Here is an 18,625-nt window from a genome sequence, read left to right on the forward strand (position 1 = left end):
TTTTCTTTACAGATTGTTTTTACTTGCCTGTAATTGGTTTTCCTGTGTATTTAGTCCTGCAGCTATTTTCCTCCTTAGTTGCCAGTTTGTCTTCGTACATTAGTGTCAAGCAGTCTATCAGTTTCCCCTGGGTTTCCTTGTGGTTTTTAGACTTTATTTGTATTTCATGGTCTTTTGGATTTGTTTGCCTTTTTTGGCCTCTGGACTAATCTATGTAAGCTTTTGTTTTTTGACTTTTTGTTTGAATTTTCATTAAATCACTGAACAGCACCAGTCTGCCTTCTTTCTGCATCGCAGTCCAGTTCTCTGTTTCCCACGCCCAGCAGAGATTTGGTGTCTTCTCTTGTGATGCTCTGCAAGGCCCATAATGCAGCCATCTCCACATCTTTCTTATTTTGAGGGATTTTTTTGAAGCCATCAGTCTGGTCTTAAGCAGTGAAACATGTAAGAGATTGATTGGGGTCAAGACCGCGACCTAGATACTCTCAACTGTCTGATTGTCCGGCTATAAAAACACTCATTGATTGTCTTGTTTGTGTTTACGACTGCTGTCTGCAGCACTGACCTCAAACTGGGAAACTTCAATAAAAAAAAGCACTGAAAGTACTTCAGTGTCCATCACACTGTATTTTAAGTGAAATGGTGAAAATGAGGAAGTGCCACCTTTCAGCTTCAATTTGAGGGTGTTCACATCCATACTGGTTGAAATACAGGGCTGATAAAACAAATATACTGCCCTACTGACTGCACTGTGCATGTGTGTAACATACGTGCTTTGTGTTTCCTGCACATCTGCTCCTTGATGATTACAAGTGGTTGAGCTCTCCGTTGAGGACAGCACCAATCAGTAAATCAGTGAAGGCCACCTCTTATGAGTGGGACCCTGACTGATCACTGATCACTGCATGATCAATGTAAACACATTGGCTCCATGTTGGTGGCCCACCTGTGGACCCCAAGGTTTATCCCCATACTGCGAGCCTTTGCCAACATCTCTGAAAACAGGAAACCGCAGTATGGGTTCACTAGGCCTACTCACACACCTAACACGAACGTTACAGTCTAACCAAAAACGCAAAAGGTGGAACTGCAGATGAAAAAGACAAATGAAAGGAAAAGACAAATGGCAACAAATATGTAGGAATGAATGGAAGAAGTTTAAGTTAATTCCTGCTTTTTTACTTCTACTCCGCAAGATTTCAAAGGCATAAAAAAGTGAAAGGCTGGATATAGAGCCAGTGTTTGGTTCGTCCGTTCAAACATGGCGGTGCAACATGGCACTCTGCACTCTTAGAGATAAGGGTTCCAAAAGGGTTCTTCCTAAAGGGCTGAGGTTCTACCCAGAACTATTTGCTTCTGAACCCTTTTGGGACTGTTGAAGTCCTTGAATAACTTGTTGGTAAACAGTTCTTTGTACCACTATATAGAAGGGTTCTCAGTAGAACCCTCTGGGTAGGTTCTACATAAATCCCTTGGGATGTAGTAAGGTTCTTGGTAGAACCCCCTGGATGGGTTCTAGATAAAACTATTGAAGGATATAATGGTTCTCAATATAAGCCCCTGGGTAGGTTCTAGAAACCCTTGGAAGGTAAAAAGGATCCCATTAGAACACCCTGAGTGTGTTTGAGATAAAACCTCTCTCAGTAGAGCCCTTAGAGGGTGCAACAGTTCTGGACAGAATCCCCAGACAGGGTTCTGTGTGGAACCACTGAAAGATAGAAGGGTTCTCTGTAGCACATCTCACTGGGGGTTCTGGCTGAATCCTTTCACAGATGGTTCTATGTATAACACTTTATGCTGGGTCCTGGGTAAAACTCCCTGAAGGGGTTCCAAGTAGAACCTTTATAAAAGATTCTACCAGGAACCAAAAATGGTTCTCCTATGGGAACAAGCTGAAGAACTCTTAGGGTTCTAGTTAGCTTTTTTATTTCTAAATGTGTGTGGAGCCACACCCTCTAAATGTGTCATTCTGAAGTACAACACTATGATCAAGTGATTATACACAAATGGAAACATACTTATGAATATTATATTACATTTCTGCCATATTCTGCTCATCAGTCCCTGTAAATCTTACTGGACCTTTAAAGGCACATTATGCAGGATTTTAATAAAAAGTAATGTAAATAATCCTTCTCAATCTTCACTTATGACCCATTAGAGGTCTGTGTCTGTATCTGAAGACACTCTATGCTCAAGGAACATCAGTACGTAGGTGTTTAAGTCAGTACTCTGAAAACTTAGTGACCAGGTTACATCCCTGTCTCCGTCTCTCTCCTCCGCTCTCTGTCTGTGAGAGCTGCAGAGAGAGATACACGCACATACAAACACACACACACAGGCAGAGCAGACTGAGGACGCAGCAACAAGATGACGGTTCGCTTTGGCTACATTCATGCAAAATCCGGCGTTTTGCAGAAAATCCAGAAAATAACTTTTTGTTCTAGCTAATGCCAGTCCTACGCTTAATTCACTCCTCACTCTCTATAGCCTCATTCACACATGCAGCCTGTCCCAGAAATGTCCCAGCTTTTTCCCTGGAAGGGGTCCTGTATGGACGAGAGCCAGAATTGATTTTCCAGGAAATCTGCACTGGCAGTTTCCCACCTCCCACCGTTTTGATATTAAAAAAAAAAACACTCAAAAATAACTGGACACACGAAACTACTCTTTGTGCTTGAAAATATCAATAAAGATGCAAAATTAAAAAAAACAAACCATGGACATCAAAGCAAGAGAGAAAATGAGACAAAGATCATCTTCAGTGTTCGAGCAGCTTGATGTGGGACTGCCAACGTGTCTGTCTGAAACAACCTCTCTCCTCCCTCCCTCTGAACTCGGCGTGAAGCATCTGACATCACACCAGGGCCCACACATATAAATACTGTATGAGACGGTACTCAAGCCAAGTGAGCAGCAGCTATGTTCCAGACGGCGTGTCTCCATCATGCTTGCTCTCCCCTCACACACACATGCTTATCACTGCATTAGGAAGCCTGTTGAAGGCTGAGAGCATAAAAAAAAAACAATCTTTACATCTCCACGTCTATTTTGGCATTTATAACAGCTGACAGAGATGATGCAGCTCTCCACCCTATAGACCATTTCATACATGGTGTCCGTGCATCTGTTGGCTGATTGGTAATAATGACACGTCTGCTACACTGAGTTCTATTTCTGTGACATATAGTGGAAAACATACAGTAGAAGACAAACAACTTGAATTACCGCCTGGTGGTTGTATGCCTCTGCCAACCACTCATGTTGCACTTTACACTCTCCAGCCTTATGCTGTATAACATAGGTACATCCAGCAACCACTTTGTGTGGTCCACCATCTTGTGGCACCGCCATTGCTGCGGTGGTGCATCATGTCCATCACTCTCAGTGTCTGCTGGTTGGGTCTAGAAAGAAAACCCAAATTTGAGAGATTTTGTGAGATCTTGCAGATCTGGGGTTCCCCTCTAGACAGAGTGTCTGCTGCTGCTTGCTAACAGTGACAAATGGACAACTGGATTGATGACATTAAACAGCGGCTCTCAGTAATTGATGAAGATACCCTTTAGGATGGCGAAATTAATTTTCTTAAAATTTTACACAGTAGTTAGACGGTGGTTGTGACAACAGCCAGGGATGTATAATGGAGAAGAGTACTGACCATGGTTAGTTTGTTAACAGTCTAACATTGGTTTTTACTTGAATTTACGCTTTAAAAATTATGAAACTTGTTTGTAAAGATTATCTTGCTGAACAAGACAAGTCAATATCATAAACTCCATGCAGCTTATTTTCTGCACTAATCTAAAATCCAATGGTAAAAACCCATTGTCTTTTTGTAGAGGAAACCAAAACAATGCTAACTTCCAGGATGACCGACAAACATACGTCATCCCTGCAGCACTCTTATTAGCATTTGAATTCTTAAATTATGGCCAAAAACTAGGGCTAAATGATTTTTTCTTACTTTCAAAGATTATCGGGTGTTTTGCTTTTATCTGATAGGGACAGCTGAGGATATGAAAAGGGAAAAGGGGTAAAGAAAGAGGGATGACACACAGCAAATGGGCGTTGAAGGAGCGGCCGCTGCAGAGGACTGACAGCCTCAATAGATGGCGCACATGCTCTACCAACTGAGCCACGGGGCGCCCCGGGGCTGAACAACTTTGAAAAAATATCTAATTGTGATTATTTCGACTGACATTGCAATTGTGATGTGATTTGCAATATTAGCTAATGATCACTATTCTTATTTTGATTGAAAAACGTTAAAATGGCTGGGTTTTTTTTTGCAAGAATCTTTGCCAAATGAAGACGTTTTTCTCTTAACTCACAACATTCATTCATTCTAATCAGTTCATCCTTGAGTTCAAGTTGACATTTGTGCCAAATTTGAAGAATTCCCTGCAGGTACTCCTGAGATATTCTGTTCACAAGACCAGGACATACGGACAGACAGACAGCTCCAAAACTCTGGACACAGCTGTCGCTGGCGCAAAGGCTTAAAAAGGAAAAACTTAAAACTCAGAGCATCTTTTACCTTTGTTTCCCCTTAAAATTTATTAACTTAGACATCAAAGAAGACAGAAATTATTCTTGTTGTGAACAGTGTGATGTTCTGACAGCGATTCATTCTAAGAGTCCCAAGAGGTGGCGTGGCGTGGGCAGATGGAAACTGGGAATGTTGGGTTGATGAATAACAGCAGCATCGTGTCAGACGTGTTTATGCAAAGATCGTGGGTTTGTGTTGGTCACTTATTGCTGGGCTGGGCTGCGATGTAAAGAGCCACCATACAGTAGAGAGCGCCTCCTACAGTCAGAGCCATGGTGGTGCGGTACAGTAGCCTGTCAGGAACTCCACGCTTCAAGTGAATGGGGATACCGTCTGATGTCTGAGAGAGGATGAAATAGGAACAAGAGGGGGCGGGCGGGAAGGCAGGGGAGGGTTGAAAAAAGAAAAAAGAAGAAAACATGAAAAATACAGTGGCACAGAGTAGAGACTATTCTCAGCTATTTCCTGTGTAAAAATGGCCTCAACATTTAGAATGATTTAGGTCAGAACATCATGTTCCTGTAGCTACTTATCTCTCTATTTTTCATCCACAACACATTAACTTCAATGCACAATAAAAAAAATAAAAAAAGTTCCCCGCCAGTTCTGCATGTTCCCAAAATCCATTTTCCCCAGTACTGTGACAAAAAAAACAGTTTTTCCTACATAAATATTTTCAGAATGACAGACTGTCCCTGAACATTTTGATTGGAAACACTAAAATGACAGTTTAATTCCAAGAAAAAAAAAAAAAAAGTTTCTTCAGCGTGCAATTTGCGTTGGAAGGCCAGACCTTCTGGTTCAACAGTCTGTCAGGAACACCTTCGCTTTAAAAAAAAAAAAAGTTATTCAAATTAGAAAATTGCAGCAGTCGATACTGTAATTTCCATTTATGTGAGTTATAGCCTTGCCTAACTTCAGGGACTCTTATTATTTCCCTCAATGGCTTTTGTGTGATGAATACTGAGGGGGTAGGCAGCAGGAGCCCATTAAGAACAGAGTGAAATAAATACCAGTCATCACCTAGAACTAATAAATCTTAAGTTTGACCCATCAGACAGTTTAGCAGGTCAGTAACTCTTATTCTGGGGACACATTATAATCAACAAAAGCTGATTTACTGTGAAAATTGTACAAGTGTCAGATCAGGGTTTCTGCAGATTTCAACAAGTGAAATTTAAGACTTTTTAGGACCATTTTGAATGTAATTTAAGATATAGTTCACACTCATACTGGCAAAAAAGAACATGCACAGTTTCATTTTGAAGTAGTTAAAGCAGGATCTATATAGTTTTTCTCAAGAACACATTTAAAAGTGAGACTGAAGTTAATGCAGCTATATAAAAGTAAGATTAACTTCATAATTCAATCCATTTTTAAGACCTGTCAAAATTGTATTTACATAAAACATTTTAAAGCCTAAAATTCATATTTTTAGATTTAAGACTACTTTAAAGACCTGTAGAAACCCAGCAGATGGAAAAAATCTTATGTTGACTTAAACTAATTTGTGTAAAAAAGACACAGAGATCATGCTGTACTATCACAATGAAGGCTTTTTTTATGCTATTAAAAATCACACCGGCATAATGCCACCCTGGTGTATTATTTATATCACAAGCTGGCGTTGTGGAAATGATACCACAGTGTCTGAGTCTGGTGTGGTGTGGTGACCGGTTACTACCTCCAGTGCCAAGTCAGAGTCGTAACAACAATGCATTTTTGCAGCTTTTAACAGCAAAATATTCCCACATACAACAGGTAGTCTAAAAGGGTCTTAAGTCTGAATCCTATTTCACTGTATGTCCTTCATTACCTGGAATAACCTCTGGAAGTCAGGAACCCTGTTTGCTCCCATGTACTCCACCGTGGCTCCGGCCTCTGACACCACCTTGGTGGGTGTGGCAAAGACCATGGCAGGGGACTCTGCTGGCACGCCGGGCCTCAACCCCTGAGAAAAATAACATCACACAGGTCACAATAATGCATAATTCACATGGATGATTCATAAACTTGATTTAGGTTCAGGTGTCAAGGATTTTATGTTTATTTACAGAGACCTTAATATACTCTTTCTCCAGTTTGATACAGTTCAGTGCCTCCTTTCCCCAATCTTCAAATTTTGAGGTGAAATATGACTGTTTCAGAATAATAAGAGTCCAGGCCAGAAAAGTAGAGAAAGACAAGAATTTCTGCAATGTCAGAGAAATGATCCTCATCATCGGGAATGCCAAGAATTTTGCAGTGTTTCAAATACTTTAGCCCAACAGTCAGATAATTGGGGACAGGTCCAGAGGATGTGTAAGAGATTGGCAATTTGGCAAATATCTGACTCTGACTGGATAGAGGAGATGATCAGTGTTCCAGGACATTCTGCACCTTAAAAGATGGATTTTTGTCACTCCTGTTAAGGTTCTGTCTTATTAATTCTGAGGGATAATCACCCTACATTTTGGAACTACAGATACCATAATGCTTTGTTAGCAGGAAGTATACTGTTAGCTAGCTGTGAAGCCCTGTGCTTTTAGACTGTATTTTACATTTTGGCAGGAATGAGTAGTTCTTGTTACTAATATATCTATGAATGTACTACCAACTATCTAGTGCCGTAGCTAACAATTATTTTCATTATCAATTAATTTAATCTCTGAAATCAGAGACATGGACCTTTTTTCTTTAAAAATGAATAGTTAACAACCAATCAATTATTCAAATAAGTGTTGCAGTTTACGATTATCAGTGGATTACTTTGATATTGGAGAAATCTTAAAAGCACAATTATTCTGCTCATTCAAGATCTCACCGATGACTGAATGATTTCTAAGAGGATTTATGAACAATTATTTATGGTGGATATCTGAAGGGATCTTAATGGCCTCCACGAGCTGTGCGTCACAGTCACTGCTAATGCAGTTGCTGATGATGTAGGCGAGGGTGAAATCAGCCAGCCGAACAACAAAAACTGACGCAGTATCTTAGAGCTTCAATTAGCGATAATCTTCTATATCTGCAGATTGTTTTAACAATCAATCTATTGATAATTTTGTCTATAAAATGGGAGAAATGCTCATCACAATTTCCCAGAGCCCAAAGGGACATCTTTAAATTGCTTTATTAATTCAAACAACAGTTAAAAACCTAGAGAGTCTTCAGTTATGGCAGCAAATAGCCGTAAATTCTCACATTTAACATGCTGGATCCAGCAAAGACTTGGCATTTTTGCTTTAAAAATGACTGCGGCATGAATACAAGTGATTACATGAGTGCGTGATCCTTCTCATAAGATTGATGAAGCGGCTCCTTAGATTATCAGAAGCACTTCAAGTAGCAATTCAACGCTACAAGCTACAGGATATTAACATCTTAGCCTATTTTTGTCTTGAGTCGTTCAATGTTATATCAGTGAGACGTTTTTTGGGCTCCTTGTCTAATGCAGCCAGAGCTTTTTACATGCTTAACACTTGCCATTAAGACCGAAATTTTCAGGCACACTCTGTCCTCAGAAATGAAGGACAGTCTTTCTTCTAAGCTTTTTGCTCGGATCATTAGGCATGTGACTGACTATTTAACCATATGAATTGAGGGAAATTACCATTAACTTTTGAGCTTTTCAGACATTTAATACACCAGAGTCACATTATGGTGTTAATGAAGTACAAGTGTGCCTGCTTCATTAATATCTGCTCACTTGGAAGAAGACTCTCACCCACCTTGGATTTGAAAATTGCTGGGAAACCCAGCCCGTCGATTACCTTGTTTGAATGTGTGGAGGCAGATAGTGTGGGAGCGGGGAAATTAAATCTGACATATGAAAATGCAGAGGCACTGACAGCAGATTATTTTTACTTGCCATTTAAGAGAAGGCTTGACTAAAAGTGTTTGCAGCAGGGACTCATCTCTGTGTATTATACCAGAAATACAAAGACGATTCACCTTTAAATTTTGTAGAGAAGGAAAAAAAAAAAAAAAAAAACGCCTTCAGGCGTCTGGTGGGGAATCCCTAACCCGTACCTTAACACTTGCAGGTTAGGAAAATTGGAAACTACAGTATTTTGCCAGAGGTGTTGAATGTTTTTGTCTGTCTGTCTGCATTTTTTTAATCTTCTGACAGACTAACATCCTCTCCATCGACCTGCCTCCATCGATCTGCCAAGTGTGTGCTGCTGGAGGGACAGACTCAGCTGAGGTCATGTGACCAGCTGTAAAGGTGATAACTGCTGTGCAAGTGAGAAAAGATGCTTCCGCAATTATAACACAGTTACAATTGCTCTAAAAAGTGTCTGTGTCAACGATTACTGATAAATGTGAGATTTCCTCTTACCTTATATCAGGGATCAGAAATTAGGTTCAAGCATGGGCTTTTATTTTTGTTCACTATTTTACAAACATGATGGAAACGCAGGTCTATATAGTGAATATGTTTTCTTTGTTCAATTCTTTTAATTCATTTAAAATAATACAAATTTAGGGACTGGTTCCACTAGTGGCTTTAAAGGTATAGTTTGGATTTTTTGAAGTGGGACTGCATGAGGTACAAATCCATAGTCAGTGCATTACCTGCAGGATGGGGAACCGCTGTTATATGAGCCGAATATCGATCTGCAACCAGACTCCTTTGTCATTTTACCTTACAGAACATGGAAGTTTCTGAAAGCTGCCTCACCGTGTTAGTATGCAGGGTGCTATTGTTTGACTTTGGTGTTTTAAAAGGTTAGTTCAAATTCCCCAAAGTCACACAATAACTAACCGATGGTGGCAGCGGTAGATCACCAGCTCCCACGTTCTGTGAGCTTAAAATTACTGTCCACTTTATTGCCATTACTACATCTGTCTAAAGGAATTTACAAGCCACCTTCGCTAACAGATGAAAGTATAAACCAGCACAAAAATAACAGTTACTCACGTAAATCAAAATGTTCTGAACAGACATAAACAAAAAGTAACATGAAATGGGAAACTTAAACTACTCAGTCCAGAAAACACGATGGGAATCACTGACCGTATTATAGACTGGGGCTGTTTTTCACATTACATCACCTGTGCCAGTGATATAATCTGCCTTAGAATGATTTATTTATTGACTGTGTTTGTGAGAGTCAAAGTATGCATGTACATGAGTTCTGATTTGACACACACTTTAGCACTTTCATGCCATAGTATCATACTTAACCAAGCAGCTACAAGCAGTTGTGCAAACAGTAATGGCTTGTCAGAAAAAATATTCCAGCGCAAGACTTGGAACAACAGGAGACTCAAATTCCAACAGCAGCACCATCAACTGAGAAACTAAAGGTGCCAATGTGTCTAACCGAGCCTCAAATTTACTGCTTTGGAAATATCTCCCTGACTTTCTGCAATATGGATTATTTTTTTTGTGGGGGATGCAAACACCAATCTGAGTAATCTGTAGGGTTGCAACTCACAAAATGTTGAGTACTAAAGGATAGTTTAAACTCATCAATGTGTGACATATTTTCCAAACTGTGTGTCTTGCATGTGAAAACTTAAAGCAGCAATATGAAAGACTCTAGCATGCAAAAATGAGCTGTGCAGTCCAAGTAGTGAGGGCTGAACAATTAATCGCAATGTTATCAAAACCTTAACATAGCCAAGTGCAATATCAAAATTGCAAAACAAGAACCAAATCAGATTTTTTTGAAAATGTGTGAGAAAACAGCGTTATAATGGCGTACTGTTGTGCCCTGGCCTAAAAATCTTGTTCACGAGATGAACGAAAACATGTTTGGTACAGACCCCAACAAATATCAGACCAGAATGGAAATTTCAAAAGGAGAACATATCATGTTTCCTTAATCTCTGATGACCTATCATGGTCATTTTATAATGTAGTACTGTAAATATATTACATATATCTCCTTAAATATTAAAAAAAAAAAAATACTCTGTAGCTGTGAAATAAATGTAGCGGAGTGCAAAATAGTTTTTATTTATAAAATTATATGGAGTGGAAGTATAAAGTAGCATGAAAGGGGAAAGTACTTAAGTGATACAATATTTTATATAATATTATAAGACAATATTTGACAAATAATGACTTATATGTTAGATAAGTGACTTCCAAATTGAGACACAGGGAGAGTTTGCAGGCAGCCTAATTCACTATAATAGAATAACAAGGAGGTTGCAGTGAAAAGGACAGAGGAGCAGTAATAAAGGTCACATCTGGCAGATGCTATGAGAGGCCATTGAATTTCGAAATTGGCTGTAAAGTCACACGGCGGCCCAGATCCACACATAGGAAATGACCTTTCAGAATAAAGGTTCTGTGATAAGGCAACGATGGAAAAAGGGAATTACACTGTCCAAAAAATAGAGAGAAATAAAGGTCACTGCTTTTTTTATAGCTTCTTTTTAAATCTCCTAACGTTGGGTTACGTTATAAAAACAACCTACGAGTTTGAGACGATGAAGAGAATAAGCTGTGACGTTTAATGACCGTGTAATGAAAAAAAAAAAAAAAAAAAAAACTACCGTTAATTTTTCAACAGAGAAAACAACACCAAGTTTGAGAATTAAAACACAACTGTACATTTCACTCCACAGGAGACCTTTAAATATCCTCATATGAACCGAAAGCCTCGGCAGCTCCAGTACTGACAGCAACGTTTCACAGAGTTATGAAGGTCATCCTCGGCGGTTACCGGGTCGGTCTGTCACCGACACCCCGGCTCCCGGTCTCACCTGAGGGCTGTAGGCGGCCGTAGGAGCAGTCCCCGTCAGTTTCTGGGTGATCCCGCTGAACTTGTAGTACATTTTACTGCTGAAGGACGAGGAAAGGTGTCTTCCACAACAAAAAATCACCCGGTAAAAGGTCTTCCTACTGCGACCGTCGCGGGAAAGTGACGTAGGAGTCAGCTGGCGCAACTCTGCCTGTTTAAAATTCAACAATGTCCTGTAAACTGCACTAAAAATATCTCAGAGGACCCAAAAACTTAACCGATCTGGAAACGTAAAAATCATAATTATAGAGATCTGATATGCATAATATAAATAATTTATGAAACAGGACTGTTTTACTGCCTTATCTTTGATTGATTGACATGAAGCTCCATAGCACCTTTTTAGAATAATAATCAATCACACACTGGCTGCGTTTACATGCACACGAGTTTTCCACTAATATTCAGAATATCACAATATTCAGAAGTTGACAAAGTTCATGTAAACAGCATATTATGGTTGGATATTCTGAATTAGGCCTTATTCTGAATGGAGCACGTTCTGATGGTATTATTCTGGTTTTCGGAGCATTCTTTGGACATGTAAATAGCAAATGCAGAATATCCACCTCATTTGGGGTTTTTACAGCTGTTTGTGATGCACAACCTCTTGTGCTCTGTGCTGCAAAATAGTTTGCAGGACAGGGGTGGAGATTCGTGCACAAAATAAAAGATAAACACACATACTTTTAGACTTTATTTTAAACATCTGATATCAACATGTTATTAGATATGCACAAATATCGCAATGCTGACCTTTTCAAGAAGGTGATTAAATGAATGATAGAGGGAGACTGAGATTGCGCTGTCAAACACATCCACCAGCAATGGAAAACTTGGAAAAAATACTATTTTGACAAAAAGAAGCGTCCATAATCAGAGTACGTGAATGTTGCCGCCATATTGGTGAGACTAACCCATGAACAAATACATGAAAACAGAGGAGCTGTGTTTTTTTCCTGCATAAAAAGCTCTATAACTTTTTTTTCCCTCAACAGAATCATTTTTATAGGCAAGGGCTAATGATCTAAGCAGAGTAAGTTAGAAAAAACAATTGTTTTCTTACTCTATGTAGATCATAAACCATGAATATAACATGGCTCATGGAAACTGGTTGAGAAACAGTTATAGAACTTTTGATCCTTAAAAAAAAAAAAGCAGCTTCCTCATTTAGCTACATGTATTTGTTCACAAGTTAGTCTCGCCCTGTCCAATATGGTGGACACACTGACATATCATATCAACAAGCTGAAATGGCCAATATGGCATCTACGTATACTATACACTGAAGCATGTGAGCATGTTAGTATGTTTCAGTTAGCATTTAGTAAGTCCTTTTAGTTTCTAACTTAGTTTCTAACAGAAAATAAAGTGAAGTAGAGTAAACTTTACTGTTCGGGACAGAAACTTGTCTTGGGCACAGTGCTACAGTTTGTTGCTTTAAATAAAAACATGACAAAGACATGAAAATCATTTGACACAATGCTAGACAGTTGCATCACATGAAGACATCAAGACCCAACAACTTAAAAAATAAAAAGACATCCAACTATTCCACACGGACAACATGGCAACTAAAAAAAAGAAACTAAGAATTAAAATGCAAAAATTCTAAGTGCTAAATTTCTTGTGTATTTATTGGACATTGCTCTACTGCAGTAAGATTTATTATTAGAGTTCAGCAGCTTGATAGAGTCTGAAACGAACTCTTCAAGCGGCCTGATTTGCAGAGGCTGATTTTTGTTCTTGTTTCATGCCTGCTTATTCAGGCTCCGTTTGGGCTCAAATTCTTTCATCGATCATAGCTGCTTTGTGCATGCTGGCAAGCCTGCTCTTCAGCTGCACTGTTAGGTTGCCAAACCATGCTGTAATTCTGTACCTAATGATGCTCTCTTGGATCGCCCAGAAGAACATCAGCACGATCTGGCTGCTCACTCCACACAGCCTCAATCGCCTTAGAAAATAGACTCTCTGTAGTCTATTGCACAGGTTATTTAGGTATGTTTTCAATGTGTGCACTTCACCACCATCATCAAAACAGAAAATGAGGGAATATCTCTTAGAAGAATGAGCCATCCACTAGAGTTTCAGAGACAAAATGTTGGATTATTTGCTAGATAGCTAAAAATTTAACATTACTTGCTAGATAGCTAAAACATAAAAAGGGTACATTGTTGACTAGCTAGCTAAAAAAAATAGTAAATGCTACATCATTTAGTAGAAAGCTAAAAAGTTAAAAGAATGTTGCATTACTTGCTAGCTAGCTAAAACATTAAAAACAGCATATTGTTGGGTACCTAACTAAAAATCAAACAATATGTTGCATTATTTATTAGATCGCTAAAAAGTTAACAGAATGTATTGTTTGCTAGCTAATTAAAAGTAAGCAAAATGTTATTTGCTAGCGAGCTAAATTAAAAACACAAATAAACAAACTAAAAACAGTACACTATCTACTAGCCAGTTAACAAAATGTTTCATTGTTTACTAGCTAGCTAACAGGTTAAAAAGCTAGTTTGCCTACTGATAATGCTTAATCAGGTTTAAAAACTAATACTTGTTGGTGCAGCCCAGCCTTTATGTTATTTTCCTTTATCTTTAATTTGTGTATATTTTTATTTAGTAAATGTGTATAATAGCTGATTTAGACATTAAATACAAGCCTTCAAAGCTCAGTTGTGCAACATGCATCAAAGTTTTGAACTGTGAGAACACTGCAGCATCAGTCTGTGATTCAGAGTCAGTCTCCCAGTATAAAAGCACTTTGTGAATTAGACTGCGGCACAATGTTCACCCCAGTGTGAATCTGATGAGAGCACTGAATGCCCTTGCCAGTAGACTCAGGTGTTCCTCACATCGAACATTACAACCCATTGCCTGCGGGACGCCTAGAGGTGTAAATAATATGTCGTCACATCAAGATTTATCAAGCTCCGTCTGCCAAAAATGTGTGATCCATTTATCACTTCTCCAGGTCACTCTGTGGGGCATTAATTAACCTGGGACAAGCTTAGCTAGAGGGTCACTTTGGTATTTTTCAACCTGGACCCCATTTTTCCTTGTTTTTGTGTCAGACTAAAGGGTACAAGCCAAGTTACATTTTTTTCAGCAATATCATTTATTCCACCAAACCTAAGTCTAATTATCAAATGCAATAAATTCCACAGTCATTTCACTAAAACAGCAGGTGAATGATGTTACCTTGCTCATAATCAAATGCCTTAAAAATATTTTTAATGGAATAGCTGTCCCCTTTCTATAGTCCCAACTGCATCTAATAGCAAATCCTCATTCAAATACCATCTAAGAATGCATAATGTAAGCAGCTCATCAATAGTCCAGAGTCAGTTGTTCTTGTTCGCTGGTGTTGGCCCCTTATTATAATTCATGAGACCAGTTCTGAGACTAATTCGGCCTTACACCACCTTCCACAGGGTAAGCAGAGTCAGAGACAGTACTGCCAGATTGGGCCCTGTTGGGCTGCATTGAGCGGGTTACAATGTCCTTGAGCAGGTGGACAGAATTTTAGATGGTATACTATGAGTTTGGATTTTACAGATGTTTAAAACATTGCATTGTTATATTTGTACATAATTGTATTCCTTTAAAGTTTAAGTTGGCATAATTTCAAGGCTTGTTGCAGTTTACCAAATTAGATAAAAGCTATTATTCCTATTTGAGCTTTCCTTTTATTTGTTCAATATTTTTAAGAAAGAGCAGAAATGGAAAAATTTCTATGTACCTTCACGAACAATAACTACTTCTGTTGTTTATAAATGAATGAATTTCTGGGGGGTAAGTTTTAAAATCAATTTGGAAGTATTTTGAGCATTTGTTAGGCTGGAAAAATCAAACCAATCTGGCAACGCTAGTCAGAAATTAATGTACTCTGGAATGACTGTCTGAACTCCCACTTTCTTAATGTACCACAATTAGAGATGTACATGATGAACAAAGTAAAGTAACACAAATGTGATGCTGTATATGTATATGATGAAGATGATGTACTGGATTTTGGATTGCATGAGGACCAGTTGGTGACATGGACATCAGTAAATGGGAATCCTTTTAAACAAAGAAATAAATAGATTTTTGAATTAGTCCAGTATTGAGCAAGACCACTGCAGCCATCAGCCACCAAGGATTAGATTCCATCAGCTGCAGTCTAATCCTTCTGTTCAACTGCACACCGTCGAAGTGCATCCAAAAAAAGTGTTTGTTTTTGCCACTGACAGCTCAGATGTTATTCTAGATGTCTGACAATGAGGCCTGCAGTCTGCAGGCTGTTGTCTGAGGTCTTTGTAGGACTAGTTAAGATCAGTGCAGGGAACTGGTGGACTCTGGAGGGAGGCAATCCAAAGTGTCCTCTTAGATGTCCCTGTGGTAGATAAAGTCCCAACTAGGGTGCCCTTTTATTATCTAAAGTTCCTCTTTGATAAAACTATATAGTTAATAGCTCCCTGACTAATTTTATTACAGGGATGTTGAAAACTTTAAGTCATACAATTAAACAATTTCAGTCTAAACCAGAGTTTGGAACTGTTTCACCATAAATGTATCACATGCAGCTGGTGCCCTTTTTTATTTTTGTCACCACTGCCCTTTCTCTGACTCTCGTCAAGTGAATAAGTAAAAGTATTCTCCATCCTGAGTTCAACTCAGTTCAGCAAAAGTTGGAGGCGGTGGAGCTGCTTCTTATAAGCACATCCCGAATGCTTGTAGAGATCAAAAAATGTTCGGGTAGAAGCGCTTTCTGGATTCAAATTGAGTTTGTTTGAAGTGGGTTTTGGATATGGATACATAAAATCAAAAATCACAAAAACTTCTGTCTCCTTGCTCTCTGTTGGACCTATACCAAGGCATTTCAATTATAGAGTGAACATGTATATCTCTGTCCAAAGAGCACCTCAAACATTTTCAATTCATGCCCTGATAGTGGTCCTACTCAAACATTTTCAGAGTTCGTGATTTTCATTTTGTTTCTGTCAAGTTTCAGTGAAGTGTGTTTTAGGGTTACAGAATTACTGTTTCTGGAAATGGAGTCTGGTGGCTTTAGTGAGAGTGATAAATCAGCTGTTTCTGCTCAAAAAAATAATCTTATGCGTCAACAAAAAGGTTTATCTTTGCGATCCTTTCCACAGTGTTGTCAGAATAACAATCTCAGCCTCTCAGTGGCAAAAACAAGCATTTTTATTGGACAGCTGCAGCTGTTTTTATCAATACTGAACCAATTGCTGCCCCTGTTTGTAACTTGGACACATAAACATGGGAAAATAGTTGGGAATGCACCCCACTCCAAATATTTTATTCGACAAAGCACAACTTATGCGATGGAAATTGATATTTCTTTAATCCAAAGTTGCTCATATTTATTCAGAAAAAGTAGAGACTGCAGAGACTGAAAAAAAGCTGCATCTACTTTAATCAAACAGCCAATATTAAGTATTTTTGATGCTTTCTTGTCACAACAGTTGCATTGCAGATGAATATTTGATCAGAAAATAAAACATTTGCTTAAATTGATGTGACTTCCAGTGAAAACTACACTCACTTCTGATCTTCTATCTGAATACAGATACAGAAAGAGATAATGTTGTTGTTTGATCAGAAACAGATACAAATAATGACGTCTACAAAGTTACCCTTTAATTAAGAAAGTCATTTTAAGTCAGGAGTAAGTGATGAGAAACCCCGAGATCAATATTCCAATACTGTGAGAGCAGAAGATAAAGTTTAACAGTTACATTTTTCTAATTTTTATGGTACAGTTTGATTTATAATAAGTGATTACAAATTCAGAGACATTTTGCTCATAATAATTTTATTACAAAAGCTCATACATGGATCACATTAATTACAAGTCCATACTCCACTGATGGAAAGGTTTTGATTGATAGTTTCAATCAGGCCTGGCCAAAATCCACTGGGCTAGAAGCTGTGCCACATGAGCTGGAAATTTATGTGCTGTAGGGAAGGTGTTAAAATATTGATTATCTTTAATTTGTGCAACTGTTAATCTACTTGAAAAGCACGTTGATAACACAGCAACAAGGCTACTGAGATATGTAGTGGCAATACATACTAAGAGGAAATAACAAATGTAGACAGACGGATAACGAACATATTTAATTGTTTAATTTTTAAGAGAAGAGCAAGGACTTGAAGTGTGTGTGTGTGTGTGTGTGTGTGTGTGTGTGTGTGTGTGTGTGTGTGTGTGTGTGTGCATGTGTGTGTAAAAAGAGGATGGTTGAAGGCAACAGGAGGAAGAGGAGAGGAGATGCAGAGAAAGACTGTTGTGTGGGAGAGGTGTTGACTTGTTTGTTTGGATCATGTGTCTCCTCAACAAATCATAACCATGGACGAGGCAAACATGTCTGAATCATGAAGCCATCCTCTGTGGCATCCTGGACTGCTCATTTTTCCCACTTTTTTTTTTTTTTTTTTTTTTTTTGGGAATTTCTACTAATCCTGTGAGGTAATTTGCTCAATAATTGCTGAAAAAAAATGCTGCGTTCCAGCCAGGAGGCTGTGTGTGTGTGTGTGGCTGTGGCCTATTTGTGTGCACACACATATCAACCACCATTATGATTGACATGTTGGAGGATGAGGTTGCCTTGGAGACACAGAAATACAAAATGCCTTGCATTCACTCGCAAATGGAGAAGCAACACACACTCCGTCTATTCATTCTTTGTGCTTAGGCTTGCTCCACATGCTGCCATCGCTGTCATTCTTGTCCCATAATCCTTTATCCTCCACTTCTTCACACTCCATCTGCCCTGTCTTATCTGTCGCCCTCTCTGTTTGTCTGCCACCTTGTAGTCCTCACTGACCTGTCTCCATATTTCATTATCCTTGGCTTAAGCCCCTCCTACGCACTAAGCCCTCTCCACGTAGCCCACACCTTCTTCATCCCCACTTTGCAGCCACTTGTTCGCTCTTTTCCTCTGTTTCACAGGTTTAACAGAATGCATCTAGGTCACACATCAATCTTGTGTAACTTGTACCATCTGGGTGCAAAGCTTAGACAAAGTGACAGGATGATGGCCAGACACACACACACACACACACACACACACACACACACACACACACACACACACACACACACACACACAGAGCACTCGATGCAACAGCACACAAAAAAAGCAGCCGTCTCTGCCAATGTGGTTACCATGGGAATACAGTGTAAACAGCAGCCACTGTCCAAACTGGACTGACTGCGCCTGTGTGTGTTTAATAAATAATTATTATTTGTGTTATCTCTGTTCTTCTTCTGCTGCAGCCCAAGTGGAGCATGCTGGTTGAGGACGATGTCTGAGGATCATCAACGCAA

The 18,625-nt window shown here is 39.0% G+C and overlaps 1 protein-coding gene across 1 annotated transcript; it reads right to left on the bottom strand.

Annotated features, from left to right (window-relative positions):
* Positions 1 to 4,652: 4,652 nt before the first annotated feature.
* cox7a2l (cytochrome c oxidase subunit 7A2 like) lies at positions 4,653 to 11,410 on the bottom strand. The gene is made up of 3 exons (XM_084741506.1): positions 11,252 to 11,410; positions 6,366 to 6,500; positions 4,653 to 4,889 (listed from the first exon to the last, which is right to left on the bottom strand). The coding sequence occupies exons 1-3, from the start codon at positions 11,321 to 11,323 to the stop codon at positions 4,749 to 4,751; spliced, it is 348 nt and encodes a 115-aa protein (XP_084597632.1). The 5' UTR covers positions 11,324 to 11,410; the 3' UTR covers positions 4,653 to 4,748.
* Between the last annotated feature and the right edge of the window lie 7,215 nt (positions 11,411 to 18,625).

Source organism: Lutjanus erythropterus, chromosome 17 (assembly GCF_056507025.1).
Source record: "Lutjanus erythropterus isolate fLutEry1 chromosome 17, fLutEry1.hap2, whole genome shotgun sequence".
Lineage (NCBI taxonomy): Eukaryota > Metazoa > Chordata > Actinopteri > Lutjaniformes > Lutjanidae > Lutjanus > Lutjanus erythropterus.